This window comes from Branchiostoma lanceolatum, chromosome 1 (assembly GCF_035083965.1).
Source record: "Branchiostoma lanceolatum isolate klBraLanc5 chromosome 1, klBraLanc5.hap2, whole genome shotgun sequence".
NCBI lineage: Eukaryota > Metazoa > Chordata > Leptocardii > Amphioxiformes > Branchiostomatidae > Branchiostoma > Branchiostoma lanceolatum.
The window spans coordinates 15,243,022-15,264,151 of NC_089722.1; the positions used below are offsets into that span (position 1 = coordinate 15,243,022).

The 21,130-nt window shown below is 43.7% G+C and overlaps 1 protein-coding gene across 1 annotated transcript in view; it reads right to left on the reverse strand.

Moving 5' to 3' along the window:
• The window catches only part of LOC136436873 (kin of IRRE-like protein 3), a 42,437-nt gene that overhangs the window by 554 nt on the left and 20,753 nt on the right, over positions 1-21,130 (reverse strand). Inside the window, exons 2-7 of the mRNA XM_066431255.1 lie at positions 3,511-3,834; positions 2,946-3,257; positions 1,854-2,001; positions 1,406-1,518; positions 990-1,247; positions 181-495 (exon numbers count right to left, since the gene is read on the reverse strand). Coding sequence (XP_066287352.1) covers positions 181-495; positions 990-1,247; positions 1,406-1,518; positions 1,854-2,001; positions 2,946-3,257; positions 3,511-3,834 — 1,470 coding nt within the window. The remainder of the gene's footprint in view (positions 1-180; positions 496-989; positions 1,248-1,405; positions 1,519-1,853; positions 2,002-2,945; positions 3,258-3,510; positions 3,835-21,130) is intronic.

The following is a 21,130-nucleotide window of genomic DNA, read 5'->3' on the forward strand; positions in this document are numbered from 1 at the left end:
ATCAAAAGAAAAACAACATTTTCACTATCAACATGTCATCACAGTTGCATTAATTATAATTACAGAACAATGAATCCTTCTAGATATAAATTTATGACTATATCTCATCATCCCTTCCTTATCATCCCTGTAATACTATATTTAGGAATTAACTCCTTATTATCTATCACCTTTACTGACCTGTCACCATAACTCGAAACTCCCTTGTGTCCGATCCAAACATGTTTGTGGCCTTGCATATATAATCCCCGGAACCAGCACTGCTGACGTGATCAAGGATCATTAAACTCTCCGTGTAGTCATCGGTCGTCTTCCCCCTTATTGTGAGTCCGTCCACAGATCCCCCCGTGAGTGTAATCTCCCTGCCTTCAGGGTTCCGCCAGGACCAGATGATGCTATCAGGGGGCGGGTCAGAGGTCACTTCACATAGCAGTGTGACGGAGCTCCCCTGTGTGGCGTGTGCCGTCTCTGGGTCTCCACGAATGTCTGGTCTACCTTGGGTAGTAATAAACACTTGGGATGACATTGGCACTACTGGTAAAAAGCCTTCAGAAATTCTAGCTAACAAATTGCAGTCACACTACTGTCATAATTGACACCAAGCTATTGAATGAAGTTGCTTGCAATACATAATAAGGTCGTTAACAATTCCGAGTGCGCATGCGCAAGGTCAAAGGTAAAGGCCGCTTAGACATTTAAAAACACGTCCGACATTGTTATGCAAATCGGCAGACGGAGTCTGGACATGTATATAGAAATGATGGTCGAGAACTGTTTACAGGTCAAGTGCCTTCACCCTTGACCTTGCGCATGCGTACACGGAATAGTGAACGACCTTATACACTGTTACAGGGGCTTTTGATTTTCTGATCGTAACCAGACTAGAAGTATTTATCTCATGAACTACGCCAAGCTGACCTTGAGTTATTAAAAGTGGCATTTGAATTTGTGGTTGAAGATTATCAGATAAAAATGTAGGTACTACGTACCAATGACATCTATCACTGCTTCTTTAACACTCTCTGAAAATGCCAAGCTGTCCGCCACGCACTCGTACGTCCCTTCTGTTTGATAGTCCAGACGTGAGAAGCGTAACGGGTTGTTGAAGTACAGGTCTGTGTTCTTCCGCCTCCACCTCACGCGGGGGGTCGGATTCCCGTCCGCTTTACATTCCAGGAAAAACTCCTCTTCACTGTCGTAAAGCACGTTGACTGTTTCATCAAAGGTTTCCTTAATTGATGGAGGATCTGGAGAGAACAACATAGCAGTATCCACCGTGAACTTTGTGATATCGTCACATTCGTGCTAAGGACATTTCAAGATAAATATTAATCTTCACACGACATTTGGTGTACGAATAAGGTTTGACAATAAACCAGAATAAATTCAAAAGGAATATGCTTACACAAGATGTCCAGTCTTATGGAACCTACGTCGGAACCGACACCATTGTCAGCTTTACACTGGTATGTTCCAACGTCTGATCTGGACACTGCCTTGATTATGTCCGAGTGTCCCCTGTAAAATACACAGTACTAAATATTGCCAACTCAAAAATAGAACGTCCTATTATATACATGTGGAAAGCATCTTAGATCTAAAACTCAAAAAGAAAATTGTTTTATGGAAGAATAACAAAGCGAGCCGGGAACAATCATTCTGATGTATGGAAATATTGCTGTTCTTGCATATCTACTGGTATGCGAATTAAATAACATTGGAATGTAAATTGCTACGGTCCAGAACCAAGACGACGTGAGCATCGTATATAAAAATTAAGATGATTTCATATTATATATGATAAATGTAAGAAATATTACAATCACTTCTTCGTCAGATATTGGCTTCCAAACCTGTCGTTGTTTCCCCGCCAATGAGCGCCCCCTAACCTCTTCCACGTTACTACAGGTACGGGGTTTCCTTCTGCCGTGCAGGTCAGGTTTACCGGCTCACCTTCTCGTACTCTGAAGTAAGACTGCGGGACGTACACCTTCGGAGGATCTGATTTAGCAAAATATAGCACAAATAATGATTTCAAAATAATTCACATGATTATCATTTTTGTATCATTTTGATCTGTCTTTATAACTTGTATATGATGTTTACAACTCAAACTTTACTTACTATTTCCTCTTCTTTTCCATTTGTATCATTAGGATTTATGGTATAATTTCCATTTGTCCTTTCGTTAACTTTGCTTCGTTTTGATTATGTATAACCACTGTCTAGTTTCGAGGGGGGCACACGAAAAGCCACATAGGCTTCTAGCCCCCCCTTCATGTTTTATTTGCCTTGTTTATCTATGGTTTTATAATTGTACACATGCATGCAAACAATAAACAAACAAACAATATTGACAGTATACATCCGCGATGCCTGTACATTAATTTGTATGTTGATGTGTCCTACAAAAGGTACTCTCTAAGCAGAGGTTCAACTCAGGCTGGCTTTTGGCGTCTTTCCATGCGTTTTTCTCGGGCTTTCTATTTTGTCAGGTTTCTCTTTTTTCCGCCAGCCAAATTGAAAAAAACAACAGCCGGAACCTAACCTCGGAGTGTATTTGCCTAGTACATTCATTAGATGTCTACTGGTCGTAACTGTAGGGTGACAAAGTTGTGGTATCGGTATTATTGGATTTTGCCAAACTATGCATTTTCTGATAACATTATATCTATATAGCAAGTTTCCTTTATTCACAACAAAGTATTTACAAAGATCCGACATTTCGATGACAGTCTGTCATCTTCATCAGGGCAATAGTCATCGAAACGTCGGCTCTTTGTGAATATACCTTGCCATTCAGTTATTCACCAACCTAATTAAACTATTCACGGAAGTATTTCTTTAATCTTGTAGTAATCTTCATTATAATCTCAAAGTTAGCCAAACATTGTATTATTGTGGATTATATGCATACTCTGCATAGCAAATTCTGGCCAACTTACAAAGCACGTTCATGGTGATGGAGGTCCTCTGTGGAATTACTAATGAGGGTAATCCTTGGTCAGCCACACAGGTCATATTTATGCCGTTATCCCACTTTGTTAAGTATGGCACGTACATGTCATATTCTATCATATCATCGTCCGTAGATTCTGCAGCGTGTGCAAACCGAGAGTGCCGTGTTGTGCCGTTGTACCATGCCAGTGAAGGCAGCGGGCGGCCTCCTTCAGATCGGCAGGTCAACTGTAAATCTTGTCCCGCCACTCTGGGGCTTGCGAACCTCTCTATGATGATAGGTGGCGTCAGCGGTGGAACTGGTAAAACAGAAATGTTCAACTCATAAATGCCTATTTCCAATTAGTTATCTAGATACATCATTGATAAGGGCAGAGTGTTGAAATGTATTTGATCAAGCACCGGAAGTATGAAATATCGCATTCTGGCATCATTCCTAAATGTAATTGTTTCTCCTAAAAGGTTGAAATTGCTTTAGCCGTCAGCGCACGAGCATAAAATATGTATCTTCTTTTAGCAAGCTAGTAACCATATTGATTCCTTCACACTGACCTATGACAGTAAGCTTGACATCCTCTGGGTCCTTCAATGAAAATGTGCTACACCGATAGACCCCTTCATCTTCCAACCTGACGTCCCTAATGTTCAGGTTATACACGCCCGTGGTGTCTCCTGAGTTGCCATCGCCGGTGATGAACATTCTTGGATACTTTCCAGACACAGAACTTCCCTCGGAGATGTAGTGTAGGTTTGGGGGGCCAAGCCAGTGAACCGCCTCGTTTTCCTTTAGATCATCAAATCCACAAGGTAAGGTAGCACTGCCGCCCAGTAGCACCGAGATCGGCTGGGGCTTGCTTCGGTACACTGCAGCATTCACTGGAAAGATAAACACAGCTGCTGTAGTCGTCAATGCAGAATGCACCATATAGTTATTCTATGCAATACATGATCAAGACTAAACTAAAAGAATATGGATTTAAGCATTAGGTGTATGGTTTTGGTTACTTAGGATTGAAATGCTTTTCCTGGCTCTAGAGCCGTTATAATCCATTATAATGTCTTATCAAATCAGAAGACGTATTGGATATCAAATTGGTTTAGAATACCCATTACGTTATCCTGTTACCTTTTGAAAGTGGAGGTGGCGTGCCGCCATACCGATAACAACACTTCAGGTCATGAAATTACACCACTCTGATAGAATTACTCTGAATGTTTACCAACTTACGTATGACTGGTTTTTGTATGGACATAACAAGCCGCCAGTAATGAAGTCAAGGAGCGTCACTTTGCACTGGTAACACAACAATGCACCAAACGAAAGAGCGTCAAACAAAGATGATTGCTTAAGCTCTTTGTCCTGTACTTACAGGATTAAGTTGATTCTTAGAGAAAACGTTCCAGAGGATTCTAAAATAAAGCTCTGTGTCCTGCATGCTGCTCATGCCTTATAACGTAGGAGGGGAAAAAATTCGATCAAAGTTCATCGTAGAGATCCACAGCAAAACCCTGGCAGAAGAGGCCCTAGCTGTTCAAGCGATAAAGGGAGATGAATAGGATACCATTATTGAGATTCTTGACAAAGACTTAAGACTTTTCAGGCACGAATGACTTTAGTTGTTGACACTAGCCTGGGTGCCATCCTATTTCTACCGGGGCTCCTACATTCGCAAATGTAGGGGCCCCGGTAGAAATAGGATGGCACCCAGGCTAGTTGACACAGGACTAGCTGCGGAAATGGCAGGAAAGGAACTGGCTCTATCCATATGACTGAATTTTGGGGTGTGGCATTACATTTGGAAATTTCAAACACAAATCAGTCTATTTTGGGCAATTTTCAGTAAAGAAATAGATGAGAATACGTTTCACATTACTGCTAGTATAGGAAATATCCTGCAACAAAGGATATGCCATTCAGCAAACATTATGTCAGCATTAATTCTTGCAACGATGTAGTCCCCATTCAAAATTCCCAGACCTTCTTCCAGTTTGGATGGAGAAGAGAGCTACACATAACTCTCTCCTGATTCTTTATGGGCGAAATATACGAAGTGACCCGTTTTATGCAATATCCATTTTATAGTGTATCCATTGCTCTATAAATTTTACAGCTGGTATTGGAGTGTCTGCCAACCCCTCCATCACACCTATAGTCAGTGGCAATGGGCGCAATTGATTCCAGCGCCGTTTGGTGATGCAATCAGGTTGGCCGATCGATCTCGTTCAGGCAGTTGAGGTAGTGGAAAATTGCACTGGTGAAATGGGCAATTAATTTACACAAAATGTCTTTTGTTCAGATATGCCATTGGCTAAAGTAGCATTCTGTGCTGTAGCAGTTGTTTTGTTGATCTTCATAATCATGAATTCGTAAGAAGAAAACAACCTCTATGAGGGGCAGAATATGAATGAAACGTTACAATCACAACCACAACCATATCTACAATGCTTTAATACATTTTCACTAACTTCGTTCAGAGGTAGCACAAGACTTGAGCTACATCAATAACACACAGTTCGTGTATGGCATCATTTCCGTGTCAAAATTACGTACGTAAAAAACGTCACGTTTTGTCGTTCATACGTGACGTATTGGGGGTCAATACGTCACGTATGAAAGGCCTACGTCACGTATGCCGGAACGTACGGATACGTGACATACATATGGTTTTGCAATTTCCGTGTCAAAATTACCTACATAAAAAAACGTACGATTTCTCGTCCAAACGTCACGTATAATAGGTCATACGTCACATAAGGCATATACGTCACGTACTAAACGTGACATACTATGGCATCATTTCCGTGTCAAAATTACGTACGTAAAAAACGTCACGTTTTGTCGTTCATACGTGACGTATTGGGGGTCAATACGTCACCTATGAATGGCCTACGTCACGTATGCCGGAACGTACGGATACGTGACATACATATGGTTTTGCAATTTCCGTGTCAAAATTATCTACATAAAAAAACGTACGATTTCTCGTCCAAACGTCATATGGCATCATTTCCGTGTCAAAATTACGTACGTAAAAAACGTCACGTTTTGGCGTTTATACGTGACGTATTGGGGGTCAATACGTCACGTATAAAAGGCCTACGTCACGTATGCCGGAACGTACGGATACGTGACATACATATGGTTTTGCAATTTCCGTGTCAAAATTACCTACATAAAAAAACGTACGATTTCTCGTCCAAACGTCACGTATAACAGGTCATACGTCACATAAGGCATATACGTCACGTACTAAACGTGACATACATATGTCGTGGCATTTTTAGATCAAAATATCGTATCTATGTAGACGTCACGTTTTGTGGTTATATGTTACGCACATAAATGAGTTATGTTAACGTACCACGTTAACGTAACGAATGTAGGCCCTTCAAGTTATTATAACAAACAACGTTAACATAACGTAGTCGTAGTTATCATAACGCATTACGTTAACGTAACATAGTCATTTACGTTATCATAACGCAGAGCGCTAACGTAACGTACACTAGAGTGAACCTTTATAATAGGCGTGTTCTGTTTACGTCATCAGTTTATGTTATGTACAACGTGTATGATAGACTTGTTCTTGTGACGTCATCAGTCTATGTTTTGTAAAAGCCGCAGCACACAATGTATTAGTGTGGGTACAAAGTAGTACGGACACAATTTTTGATGCCTGGCTAGAATATCCTATGTGAGCATTAGCCAGATTTAAACTGTGCCGTGGGATATACTGTCTGAATTCATGAATTGAATTGTGAACCATTCTGTTCGTGTATATTCGAAAGTGCGCCATACTACGCGTCAACCCGTTCATTGAGTGAACTCAACAGATAGGCGATGCTCTTGTCGACTGTCCGCATCAAATCGTCGTCCAAATGCCCGAAGGTCGCGTACAGTCTTCCTATCCTCTGCCTTGTATTCGCTCAGACTTGACCACAAGCCCTTTGCGAAATCCTTCGAGCGGCTCTTGAAATGTAAATCCTCCAGGGAACGGGGAACTTTCTCGTCCCGGCGCAGAGAATCGTAGTGGACCTCGGAGCGTGCACGTCCGACCCGACACTTGCCAACGCCATGAGGTCCCTTGTGTCCCTTCACGGGTAGAGAACAAGCACGACTGTGAGTACTTGGAACCTGCCATGATCCTAGCGCGATGCCGGAAGCGGTGACCTTGAAGGACGAAGACGAACACGAGCTGGAAAAACTTGAAATTTTAGAGAGAACGGACCGCTGTGGCCGGCACGCGCCCTGTGATCGCCGAGTGACTGTCGGCGGAAGTGGTACACGTGCTCAGGACCCGTATGTCGGGGGCGGAGCTTGACCACGGAGACGCCAGACTACGCGTCAACCCTTCCATGGTGATCAGCCATTGGTTGGAATCAAGGTGGTCGTGAGCTCGCTGCTTGTGTGGATTACCGCCCAGCGGGCCGGGTGACAGATTACAATTCACCATACTTTCTGTAAAGACGCATTGCATTATCAGAATATGAATTTACATGAATGTTATAGCCGACTTGATGGATAAAATATGGGGAAGTATAGTAGAGCATTTGTCATCGATTCTGTAACTATTGTGACATTCGTCCCATTCTCATCCATTTGAAACCTGAAATTGTTGTCTGGCCTTGTTTGGATCTGACATGTTTAGATTTATGTGGGTTAGGATATGGAGGGATCACTATGTACTTCTGTGGAATACTGCCATACGGAAATAATGTTTTGGTCTGTCTATTACAATGTAAAAGCAGTGATGGGCGATGGTTTTAATCCCATATATGACCGCGGCTACAAGTACCCGCGAGAACTAACAGACACAATAGCTGCCCGTACACATCGATTGTACTCGAAGATTCCCTCTCATGAACTTTCCAAGCCCCTTTGTGTCGATTTTGTAGACACTCTGGCAGATCACACAACAAGGTGGTCTTTATACAACCATCAGAGAATCACACCTTTTTGTCTCCAATTGGCTTATCACAATACAAACTAATGCACCTGGTAGGGAGAGCGGAAAAAAACCCCGGGACATTTGATATAAAGGTCACTATCTTCTACTCTCCAAGCAGAGGTTAGTGGGGCAGATCGTCACCGTTTTATCATATGCCCCGTAATTTTAGTTTGGATGGGGCTAGCGGACAGTAGTAAGGGACAATTAGAGAAGCCCGCGGCCGTCGCTCAGAAAAAAAAAGATCTTTCATTGCCTCCATTGCAGACTCCGTCCGGCCAAGGAGGTTGGTGAGGTTGTTTACTTTCAAGTTAAAGCTTTACTATTACATTTTTTTGTTATTGCTGGCCTTCTCGGTCTTCCCGGACAGCAATAAGAAGAAGAAAAATGTAATGGTAAAGCTTTAACTTAACAAAGAAAACAGCCGTAAGAGTCTGAAATGGAGGCTAGATCTTTCAACCAATATCGATCTTCTAGGAGCTCTTCACATCTGCTTTGAAGCCCAAGCATCTGCTTGGATCACAAATATCTGATGGATCCCAAACATCTGCTTGGAGCCACTACCATGTGCTTTTCTAGATAATTTTCCATTGCTCCCAAGCAGATCTATAGGTCCCAATATCTGCTTTGAGTCCCAACATCTGCTTTAAGCCTCTATTATCTGGTCGGAGCTCCAAACACCCAATGGAGCAGAACGAGAAAGGCACAAGCCTCACTCAGAGTGCCAGCCCTTTTTAGCTTTCCACGTCCGCTCGCCACGACCCGCTACCTGGCTGAAAAAAAGAGCTGACACTCAGCAAGCACTCAGGCTAGAAAAAAAATATCTATATGTAGAAAGCACATGTTAGTGGCTCCAAGTATATGTTTGAGCTCCAAGCAGACCCTATCTCCATAGCCGACCCCCTTCATACAGCTGACTCATTTGGCCAATTTCTACTATTTTCCCAGCGACCCGCAGAGACTGATAGAGAAACTTTTATTGTGAGAACATTTACAAGGCTCAACCATAAAACCTCCTTGGCTCAACCAAGGCGCGAACCTCCCACTGGGACGTGCGCGGGTGACTGGGTTTGTGCCAGAAATCGGTCATAAAAAGATTAGTAACCCGGAAATTCGTACGGCTGTTAACATTACCACGCGCGAGGAGGGGAGGCGACAATACAAAAGGTCACTATTGAATAGAAATATTCCGCCCTGTTTGAGTTATCGCACATCTTATAATTAGGTGGCAAAAACATACTTCTTCTTCCAGCTTGATACGGTCTTCGCAACATATAGATCTGCTTGGAGATTATGGCACATCTATGATCTAGAAAAGAACATATTCCAAGCAGATGTTTGGGCTCCAAGCAGATGTTTGGGCTCCAAGCAGATGTTTGGGATCCAAGCAGATAGTTGGGATCAAAGAAGATGTTTGGGATCCAAGCAGATGCAGAGAGCTCCAAGGAGATCGATATTGGGTGAAAGATTTAGCCTCCATTGAAGACTCCTTCCGGCTATTTTCTTTTTCAAGTTTTACTATTACATTTTTCTTGTTGCTGTCCGGGATTAGGACCGGAATGCCAACAATAAGAAAAAAAATGTAATGATAGCTACGGCCGCGTGGCGCGTTGGATACACCCGATCCCTCGATCTCGGAAGTTAAGCAACGCGCGGTCCGGACAGTGCTTGGATGGGGGACCAACCAAGGACGTCCGGATTGCTGTAGCCTCACGAAGCTTTCCACGAAATCGTCTTCCGGGAGGGACGTAAAACGGGGGTCCCGTGCTCGAGGAGGTGCCTCGAACACGTTAAACAGCCTCATTACCCTACACATTGGGTACCTGCCTGTGGCACTGGCTGCAAATACACCTGATATCATTATGATAATACACCTGATATTATCATAAAGCTATAACATGAAAAAGAAAACAGCCGGAAGGAGTCTGCAATGAAGGCTATGAAATATATTTTTTCTGAGTGACGGCCGGGCTTCTTTGACTGTCTCTTACTAATCTCCAAGCAAAAGTTTGTGGGGGAGATTGTGACCTTTTTATGATCTTTTATCAAATGCCCCGTTTTTTGGCCCGCTCTCCCCACCAGATGCAAGTTCGTCCCATTCTCATCTATTTGGAACCTAAAATTATTGTCTGGCCTTGTTTGGATCTGGAATATATAGATTTATGTAGGATATGGAGGGATCACTATGTACCTCTGTGGAATGATATACGGTGCCTGGTCTCCCAGGGTAGGGAGTTTTGTATACGAGTACAATCTCTGCTGATCTATAAATGCTGGCACACGGAAGTAATGTTTTTGTTCGTAACGGGCGGCGGTATCAACTCCCCTGTACTTTTATGATAGGCTCTACGAGCCTCTGCGGGTCGCTGGGAAAAGAGTAGAAATTAAATAGAGTCAATTATATGAAGGGAGTCGGCTACGGCCTATTGGACCCTCTCTCCATGATAGCGGACTCCATTCATACAATTGACTCTATTTGGCCAATTTCTACTATTTTCCCAGCGACCCGCAGAGACTGGTAGAGGCTAATAGACGGGTACACAGAATTCCAGGATAGGTCTAGCCGCAGTACACGGTCACCAAATCTGCCGTCGAAAGACCGAACGTCTTAAGTCTCCGGAGCATAAACATAAATTTGTTGGCCTTCTTGGTAAACTCGCAGACTTGTTTGTCCCATTTCAGATAAGACTGAAACCAGATTCCCAACACTTTAGCAGCGATCACTGCCAGAAGGGAACAGAAGGGGTTTGCCCCCGAGAGTTATGGGTGGAGGGGGGAGGTGGGCTCGTCATAAGACATAGTCAGCACCATACATTTCTTAGGGGTTTAAAGTTGCGCAGTGTTGGACCATACTTCAAGTGAATCCACTTGATCATAAAGGTATGACTGTCGCGCACATATTTCCATCGATCGGCTAGACACTCTGACAGACCACACATGGTGGTCTTTTTACAATCTTCCTGTCATAAAACATCAGAGAGCCACACCTCTTTGTCTCCAGTAAATATCCCAAACTTGCACCTGGTGGGGAGAGCGGGCAAAAAAACGGGGCATTTGATAAAAAGGTCACAAACTCTCCACCAGCCTATGTTTGCAGAGTAGTATGCTAAGAGAAGCCCGGCCGTAACTTTCATAGCCTTCATTGCAGACTCCTTCCGGCTGTTTTCTTTTTCATGTTATAGCTTTATCATTACATTTTTTTTCTTATTGTTGGCCTTCCGGTCCTAATCCCGGACAGCAACAAGAAAAATGTAATAGTAAAACTTGAAAAAGAAAATAGCCGGAAGGAGTCTTCAATGGAGGCTAAATCTTTCACCCAATATCGATCTCCTTGGAGCTCTCTGCATCTGCTTTGATCCCAAACATCTGCTTTGATCCCAACTATCTGCTTGGATCCCAAACATCTGCTTGGAGCCCAAACATCTGCTTGGAGCCCAAACATCTGCTTGGAATATGTTCTTTTCTAGATCATAGATGTGCCATAATCTCCAAGCAGATCTATATGTTGCGAAGACCGTATCAAACTGGAAGAAGAAGTATGTTTTGCAACCTAATTATAAGATGTGCGATAACTCAGACAGGGCGGAATATTTCTATTCAATAGTGACCTTTTGTATTGTCGCCTCCCCTCCTCGCGCGTGGTAATGTTACAGGCGTACGAATGTCCGGGTTACTAATCTTTTTATGACCGATTTCTGGCACAAACCCAGTCACCCGCGCACGTCCCAGTGGGAGGTTCGCGCCTTGGTTGAGCCAAGGAGGTTTTATGGTTGAGCCTTGTAAATGTTCTCACAATAAAGGTTTCTCTATCAGTCTCTGCGGGTCGCTGGGAAAATAGTAGAAATTGGCCAAATAGAGCCAGCTGTATGGCTCTGAAATATGGGGTTCATTCAAAAGTTCAAATTCCTGTCCAATTGAATCAGTTCATTTAAAATTCTGCAAACAATCATTACGTGTACCTAGGTCTGCTTGCAGCCTAGCTGCAAGGGCGGAATTAGGAAGATACCCAATACAAGTGGATGCTTCGCTAAATGCCGAACCAATAAATAAAAATGTCGTCAAATATTTCCTTAGACTTCGCCAAAATGTGTCAGCCGACAGTTTTCAAGCAGATGCTTTCTGCTGTCAGTTAGATCTTGACAAATCTGGTGTGAAATGTTGGGCGACAGGAATACGTAAGTCTTTAGAGGAGAGCGGGTTTGCTTTCTTATGGCACCTACCAATTTCATATAATTCAAATACGTTACAAATTGTTAGTTCCATTGGCCAACGGATAAAAGACATTTACTTCCAAACGTTTCTGAAAGAAATACATAACGACAACAAAGGTGGGGCTTCCAAAAATAAGTTAAGATCATATAGATTATTCAAAACTACTTATAATGAAGAAAAATATCTAAGTAATTCAAATATGAGGGTCAGGAATGCAGTCACAAGACCAAGAATCAGCTGCCACAAACTACATATTGAAACGGGAAGACATACCCGCACTCCTCTAGAACAACGATTATGTAAACATTGTACTTTGAATAGAGTAGAAGACGAATGTCATTTTGTGGTAGAATGTGTATTATATACCAAAGAAAGAAATGAACTGTATAAACTTGTAGAAAACCTATTTCCCTACTTCACACATTTAAGTACTGTTCAAAAATTCATATTTCTAATGCGACTAGACAAACCTCCCATTGAAAAACACGTCTGTTCTTTTATATCCACTATAACCGAAAAGCGAGGAGAAGTAGAATTTATTCAATGATAGTCATATTCTTTTGTATCCGCTAACTGTACTTGCATTATATTTTGTTGTGACCTGTACTTAGCCAAGTGTGGCAGAAATGTGCAATAAAGGTCTTCATTCATTCATTTATGAAGGAGGTCGGCTATGGAGATAGGGTCTGCTTGGAGCTCAAACATATACTTGGAGCCACTAACATGTGCTTTCTATATATAGATATGCCTTTCTAGCCTGAGTGCTTGCTGAGTGTCAGCTTTTTTTTTTTTCAGCCAGGTAGCGGGTCGTGGCGAGCGGACGTGGAAAGCTAAAAAGGGCTGGCACTCTGAGTGAGGCTTGTGCCTTCCTCGTTCTGCTCCATTGGGTGTTTGGAGCTCCGACCAGATAGCTCGTCACCGTTTTATCATAATATATGCCCCGTTTTTTGTCCGCTAGCCCCATCCAAACTAAAACCACGGGGCATATAATAAAACGGTGACGATCTGCCCCACTAACCTCTGCTTGGAGAGTAGAAGATAGTGACCTTTATATCAAATGTCCCGGGTTTTTTTTGCCGCTCTCCCTACCAGGTGCATTAGTTTGTATTGTGATAAGCCAATTGGAGACAAAAAGGTGTGATTCTCTGATGGTTGTATAAAGACCACCTTGTTGTGTGATCTGCCAGAGTGTCTACAAAATCGACACAAAGGGGCTTGGAAAGTTCATGAGAGGGAATCTTCGAGTACAATCGATGTGTACGGGCAGCTATTGTGTCTGTTAGTTCTCGCGGGTACTTGTAGCCGCGGTCATATATGGGATTAAAGCCATCGCCCATCACTGCTTTTACATTGTAATAGACAGACCAAAACATTATTTCCGTATGGCAGTATTCCACAGAAGTACATAGTGATCCCTCCATATCCTAACCCACATAAATCTAAACATTTCAGATCCAAACAAGGCCAGACAACAATTTCAGGTTTCAAATGGATGAGAATGGGACGAATGTCACAATAGTTACACAATCGATGACAAATGCTCTACTATACTTCCCCATATTTTATCCATCAAGTCGGCTATAACATTCATGTAAATTCATATTCTGATAATGCAATGCGTCTTTACAGAAAGTATGGTGAATTGTAAACTGTCACCCGGCCCGCTGGGCGGTAATCCACACAAGCAGCGAGCTCACGACCACCTTGATTTCCGTCTCCGTGGTCAAGCTCCGCCCCCGACATACGGGTCCTGAGCACGTGACCCCCAGCCGCCCCCCCCCCCCCCCCCCCCCCCCCCCCCGTCTGCCCGTCTGCATCTCCGCTCAGACCACTTCCGCCGACAGTCACTCGGCGATCACAGGGCGCGTGCCGGCCACAGCGGTCCGTTCTCTCTAAAATTTCAAGTTTTTCCAGCTCGTGTTCGTCTTCGTCCTTCAAGGTCACCGCTTCCGGCATCGCGCTAGGATCATGGTAGGTTCCATGAAGTACTCACAGTCGTGCTTGTTCTCTACCCGTAAAGGGACACAAGGGACCTCATGGCGTTGGCAAGTGTCGGGTCGGACGTGCACGCTCCGAGGTCCACTACGATTCTCTGCGCCGGGACGAGAAAGTTCCCGTTCCTTGGAGGATTTACATTTCAAGAGCCGCTCGAAGGATTTCGCAAAGGGCTTGTGGTCAAGTCTGAGCGAATACGAGGCAGAGGATAGGAAGACTGTACGCGACCTTCGGGCATTTGGACGACGATTTGATGCGGACAGTCGACAAGAGCATCGCCTATCTGTTGAGTTCACTCAATGAACGGGTTGACGCGTAGTATGGCGCACTTTCGAATATACACGAACAGAATGGTTCACAATTCAATTCATCAATTCAGACAGTATATCCCACGGCACAGTTTAAATCTGGCTAATGCTCACATAGGATATTCTAGCCAGGCATCAAAAATTGTGTCCGTACTACTTTGTACCCACACTAATACATTGTGTGCTGCGGCTTTTACAAAACATAGACTGATGACGTCACAAGAACAAGTCTATCATACACGTTGTACATAACATAAACTGATGACGTCACCAGAACGCGTCTATCGTAGACGTTATACACAACATAAACCAATGACGTAAACAGAACACGCCTATTATAAAGGTTCACTCTAGTGTACGTTACGTTAGCGCTCTGCGTTATGATAACGTAAATGACTATGTTACGTTAACGTAATGCGTTATGATAACTACGACTACGTTATGTTAACGTTGTTTGTTATAATAACTTGAAGGGCCTACATTCGTTACGTTAACGTGGTACGTTAACATAACTCATTTATGTGCGTAACGTATAACCACAAAACGTGACGTCTACGTAGATACGATATTTTGATCTAAAAATGCCACGACATATGTATGTCACGTTTCGTACGTGACGTATATGCCTTATGTGACGTATGACCTGTTATACGTGACGTTTGGACGAGAAATCGTACGTTTTTTTATGTAGGTAATTTTGACACGGAAATTGCAAAACCATATGTATGTCACGTATCCGTACGTTCCGGCATACGTGACGTAGGCCTTTCATACGTGACGTATTGACCCCCAATACGTCACGTATAAACGCCAAAACGTGACGTTTTTTACGTACGTAATTTTGACACGGAAATGATGCCATAAACGTCACGTATAACAGGTCATACGTCACCTAAGGCATATACGTCACGTACTAAACGTGACATACATATGTCGTGGCAAAATATCGTATCTACGTAGACGTCACGTTTTGTGGTTATACGTTACGCACATAAATGGGTTATGTTAACGTACCACGTTAACGTAACGTATGTACGCCCTTCAAGTTATTATAACAAACAACGTTAACATAACGTAGTCGTAGTTATCATAACGCATTACGTTAACGTAACATAGTCATTTACGTTATCATAACGCAGAGCGCTAACGTAACGTACACTAGAGTGAACCTTTATAATAGGCGTGTTCTGTTTACGTCATTGGTTTATGTTGTGTATAACGTCTACGATAGACGCGTTCTGGTGACGTCATCAGTTTATGTTATGTACAACGTGTATGATAGACTTGTTCTTGTGACGTCATCAGTCTATGTTTTGTAAAAGCCGCAGCACACAATGTATTAGTGTGGGTACAAAGTAGTACGGACACAATTTTTGATGCCTGGCTAGAATATCCTATGTGAGCATTAGCCAGATTTAAACTGTGCCGTGGGATATACTGTCTGAATTGATGAATTGAATTGTGAACCATTCTGTTCGTGTATATTCGAAAGTGCGTCATACTACGCGTCAACCCGTTCATTGAGTGAACTCAACAGATAGGCGATGCTCTTGTCGACTGTCCGCATCAAATCGTCGTCCAAATGCCCGAAGGTCGCGTACAGTCTTCCTATCCTCTGCCTCGTATTCGCTCAGACTTGACCACAAGCCCTTTGCGAAATCCTTCGAGCGGCTCTTGAAATGTAAATCCTCCAGGGAACGGGGAACTTTCTCGTCCCGGCGCAGAGAATCGTAGTGGGCCTCGACCAACGCCATGAGGTCCCTTGTGTCCCTTCACGGGTAGAGAACAAGCAGGACTGTGAGTACTTGGAACCTGCCATCATGGATCCTAGCGCGATGCCGGAAGCGGTGACCTTGAAGGACGAAGACGAACACGAGCTAGAAAAACTTGAAATTTTAGAGACAACGGACCGCTGTGGCCGGCACGCACCCTGTGATCGCCGAGTGACTGTCGGCGGAAGTGGTCTGAGCGCAGATGCAGACGGTGGGGGGGGGGGGGGGGGGGACACGTGCTCAGGACCCGTACATGTATGTCGGGGGCGGAGCTTGACCACGGAGACGCCAGACTACGCGTCAACCCTTCCATGGTGATCAGCCATTGGTTGGAAATCAAGGTGGTCGTGAGCTCGCTGCTTGTGTGGATTACCGCCCAGCGGGCCGGGTGACAGTTTACAGTTCACCATACTTTCTGTAAAGACGCATTGCATTATCAGAATATGAATTTACATGAATGTTATAGCCAACTTGATGGATAAAATATGGGGAAGTATAGTAGAGCATTTTTCATCGATTGTGTAACTATTGTGACATTCGTCCCATTCTCATCCATTTGAAACCTGAAATTGTTGTCTGGCCTTGTTTGGATCTGAAATGTTTAGATTTATGTGGGTGAGGATATGGAGGGATCACTATGTACTTCTGTGGAATACTGCCATACGGAAATAATGTTTTGGTCTGTCTATTACAATGTAAAAGCAGTGATGGGCGATGGTTTTAATCCCATATATGACCGCGGCTACAAGTACCCGCGAGAACTAACAGACACAATAGCTGCCCGTACACATCGATTGTACTCGAAGATTCCCTCTCATGAACTTTCCAAGCCCCTTTGTGTCGATTTTGTAGACACTCGGGCAGATCACACAACAAGGTGGTCTTTATACAACCATCAGAGAATCACACCTTTTTGTCTCCAATTGGCTTATCACAATACAAACTAATGCACCTGGTAGGGAGAGCGGCAAAAAAAAACCCGGGACATTTGATATAAAGGTCACTATCTTCTACTCTCCAAGCAGAGGTTAGTGGGGTGGATCGTCACCTTTTTATCATATGCCCCGTGGTTTTAGTTTGGATGGGGCTAGCGGACAAAAAACGGGGCATATATTATGATAAAACGGTGACGAGCTGCCCCACAAACCTCTGCTTGGAGAGTAGTAAGGGACAATTAGAGAAGACCGCGGCCGTCGCTCAGAAAAAAAAAGATCTTTCATTGCCTCCATTGCAGACTCCGTCCGGCCAAGGAGGTTGGTGAGGTTGTTTACTTTCAAGTTAAAGCTTTACTATTACATTTTTTTTGTTATTGCTGGCCTTCTCGGTCTTCCCGGACAGCAATAAGAAGAAGAAAAATGTAATGGTAAAGCTTTAACTTAACAAAGAAAACAGCCGTAAGAGTCTGAAATGGAGGCTAGATCTTTCAACCAATATCGATCTTCTAGGAGCTCTTCACATCTGCTTTGAAGCCCAAGCATCTGCTTGGATCACAAATACCTGATGGATCCCAAACATCTGCTTGGAGCCACTACCATGTGCTTTTCTAGATAATTTTCCATTGCTCCCAAGCAGATCTATAGGTCCCAATATCTGCTTTGAGTCCCAACATCTGCTTTAAGCCTCTATTATCTGGTCGGAGCTCCAAACACCCAATGGAGCAGAACGAGAAAGGCACAAGCCTCACTCAGAGTGCCAGCCCTTTTTAGCTTTCCACGTCCGCTCGCCACGAGGACGACCCGCTACCTGGCTGAAAAAAAAGAGCTGACACTCAGCAAGTACTCAGGCTAGAAAGGCATATCTATATATAGAAAGCACATGTTAGTGGCTCCAAGTATATGTTTGAGCTCCAAGCAGGCCCTATCTCCATAGCCAACCCCCTTCATACAGCTGACTCTATTTGGCCAATTTCTACTATTTTCCCAGCGACCCGCAGAGACTGATAGAGAAACTTTTATTGTGAGAACATTTACAAGGCTCAACCATAAAACCTCCTTGGCTCAACCAAGGCGCGAACCTCCCACTGGGACGTGCGCGGGTGACTGGGTTTGTGCCAGAAATCGGTCATAAAAAGATTAGTTACCCGGACATTCGTACGGCTGTTAACATTACCACGCGCGAGGAGGGGAGGCGACAATACAAAAGGTCACTATTGAATAGAAATATTCCGCCCTGTTTGAGTTATCGCACATCTTATAATTAGGTTGCAAAACATACTTCTTCTTCCAGTTTGATACGGTCTTCGCAACATATAGATCTGCTTGGAGATTATGGCACATCTATGATCTAGAAAAGAACATATTCCAAGCAGATGTTTGGGCTCCAAGCAGATGTTTGGGCTCCAAGCAGATGTTTGGGATCCAAGCAGATAGTTGGGATCAAAGCAGATGTTTGGGATCCAAGCAGATGCAGAGAGCTCCAAGGAGATCGATATTGGGTGAAAGATTTAGCCTCCATTGAAGACTCCTTCCGGCTATTTTCTTTTTCAAGTTTTACTATTACATTTTTCTTGTTGCTGTCCGGGATTAGGACCGGAAGGCCAACAATAAGAAAAAAAATGTAATGATAAAGCTATAACATGAAAAAGAAAACAGCCGGAAGGAGTCTGCAATGAAGGCTATGAAATATATTTTTTCTGAGTGACGGCCGGGCTTCTTTGGCTGTCTCTCACTAATCTCCAAGCAAAAGTTTGTGTGGGAGATTGTGACCTTTTTATGATCTTTTATCAAATGCCCCGTTTTTTGGCCCGCTCTCCCCACCAGATGCAAGTTCGTCCCATTCTCATCTATTTGGAACCTAAAATTATTGTCTGGCCTTGTTTGGATCTGGAATATATAGATTTATGTAGGATATGGAGGGATCACTATGTACCTCTGTGGAATGATATACGGTGCCTGGTATCCCAGGATATGGAGTTTTGTATACGGGTACAATCTCTGCTGATCTATAAATGCTGGCACACGGAAGTAATGTTTTTGTTCGTAACGGGCGGCGGTATCAACTCCCCTGTACTTTTATAATAGGCTCTACGATACTCTGCGGGTCGCTGGGAAAAGAGTAGAAATTAAATAGAGTCAATTATATGAAGGGAGTCGGCTACGGCCTATTGGACCCTCTCTCCATAATAGCGGACCCCATTCATACAATTGACTCTATTTGGCCAATTTCTACTATTTTCCCAGCGACCCGCAGAGACTGGTAGAGGCTAATAGACGGGTACACAGTATTCCAGGATAGGTCTAGCCGCAGTACACGGTCACCAAATCTGCCGTCGAAAGACCGAACGTCTTAAGTCTCCGGAGCATAAACATAAATTTGTTGGCCTACTTGGTAAACTCGCAGACTTGTTTGTCCCATTTCAGATTAGACTGAAACCAGATTCCCAACACTTTAGCAGCGATCACTGCCAGAAGGGATCAGAAGGGGTTTGCCCCCGAGAGTTATGGGTGGAGGGGGAGGTGGGCTCTTCATAAGACATAGTCAGCACCATACATTTCTTAGGGGTTTAAAGTTGCGCAGTGTTGGACCATACTTCAAGTGAATCCACTCATAAAGGTATGACTGTTTGCGCACATATTTCCATCGATCGGCTAGACACTCTGACAGACCACACATGGTGGTCTTTTTACAATCTTCCTGTCATAAAACATCAGAGAGCCACACCTCTTTGTCTCCAGTAAATATCACAAACTTGCACCTGGTGGGGAGAGCGGGCCAAAAAACGGGGCATTTGATAACAAGGTCACAAACTCTCCACCAGCCTATGTTTGCAGAGTAGTATGCTAAGAGAAGCCCGGCCGTAACTTTCATAGCCTCCATTGCAGACTCCTTCCGGCTGTTTTCTTTGTCAGGTTATAGCTTTACTATAACATTTTTTCTTTCTTATTGTTGGCCTTCCGGTCCTAATCCCGGACAGCAACAAGAAAAATGTAATAGTAAAACTTGAAAAAGAAAATAGCCGGAAGGAGTCTTCAATGGAGGCTAAATCTTTCACCCAATATCGATCTCCTTGGAGCTCTCTGCATCTGCTTGGATCCCAAACATCTGCTTTGATCCCAACTGTCTGCTTGGATCCCAAACATCTGCTTGGAGCCCAAACATCTGCTTGGAGCCCAAACATCTGCTTGCAATATGTTCTTTTCTAGATCATAGATGTGCCATAATCTCCAAGCAGATCTATATGTTGCGAAGACCGTATCAAACTGGAAGAAGAAGTATGTTTTGCAACCTAATTATAAGATGTGCGATAACTCAAACAGGGCGGAATATTTCTATTCAATAGTGACCTTTTGTATTGTCGCCTCCCCTCCTCGCGCGTGGTAATGTTAACAGCCGTACGAATGTCCGGGTTACTAATCTTTTTATGACCGATTTCTGGCACAAACCCAGTCACCCGCGCACGTCCCAGTGGGAGGTTCGCGCCTTGGTTGAGCCAAGGAGGTTTTATGGTTGAGCCTTGTAAATGTTCTCACAATAAAAGTTTCTCTATCAGTCTCTGCGGGTCGCTGGGAAAATAGTAGAAATTGGCCAAATAGAGTCAGCTGTATGAAGGGGGTTGGCTATGGAGATAGGGCCTGCTTGGAGCTCAAACATATACTTGGAGCCACTAACATGTGCTTTCTATATATAGATATGCCTTTCTAGCCTGAGTACTTGCTGAGTGTCAGCTCTTTTTTTTCAGCCAGGTAGCGGGTCGTGGCGAGCGGACGTGGAAAGCTAAAAAGGGCTGGCACTCTGAGTGAGGCTTGTGCCTTTCTCGTTCTGCTCCATTGGGTGTTTGGAGCTCCGACCAGATAATAGAGGCTTAAAGTAGATGTTGGGACTCAAAGCAGATGTTGGGACCTATAGATCTGCTTGGGAGCAATGGAAAATTATCTAGAAAAGCACATGGTAGTGGCTCCAAGCAGATGTTTGGGATCCATCAGATATTTGTGATCCAAGC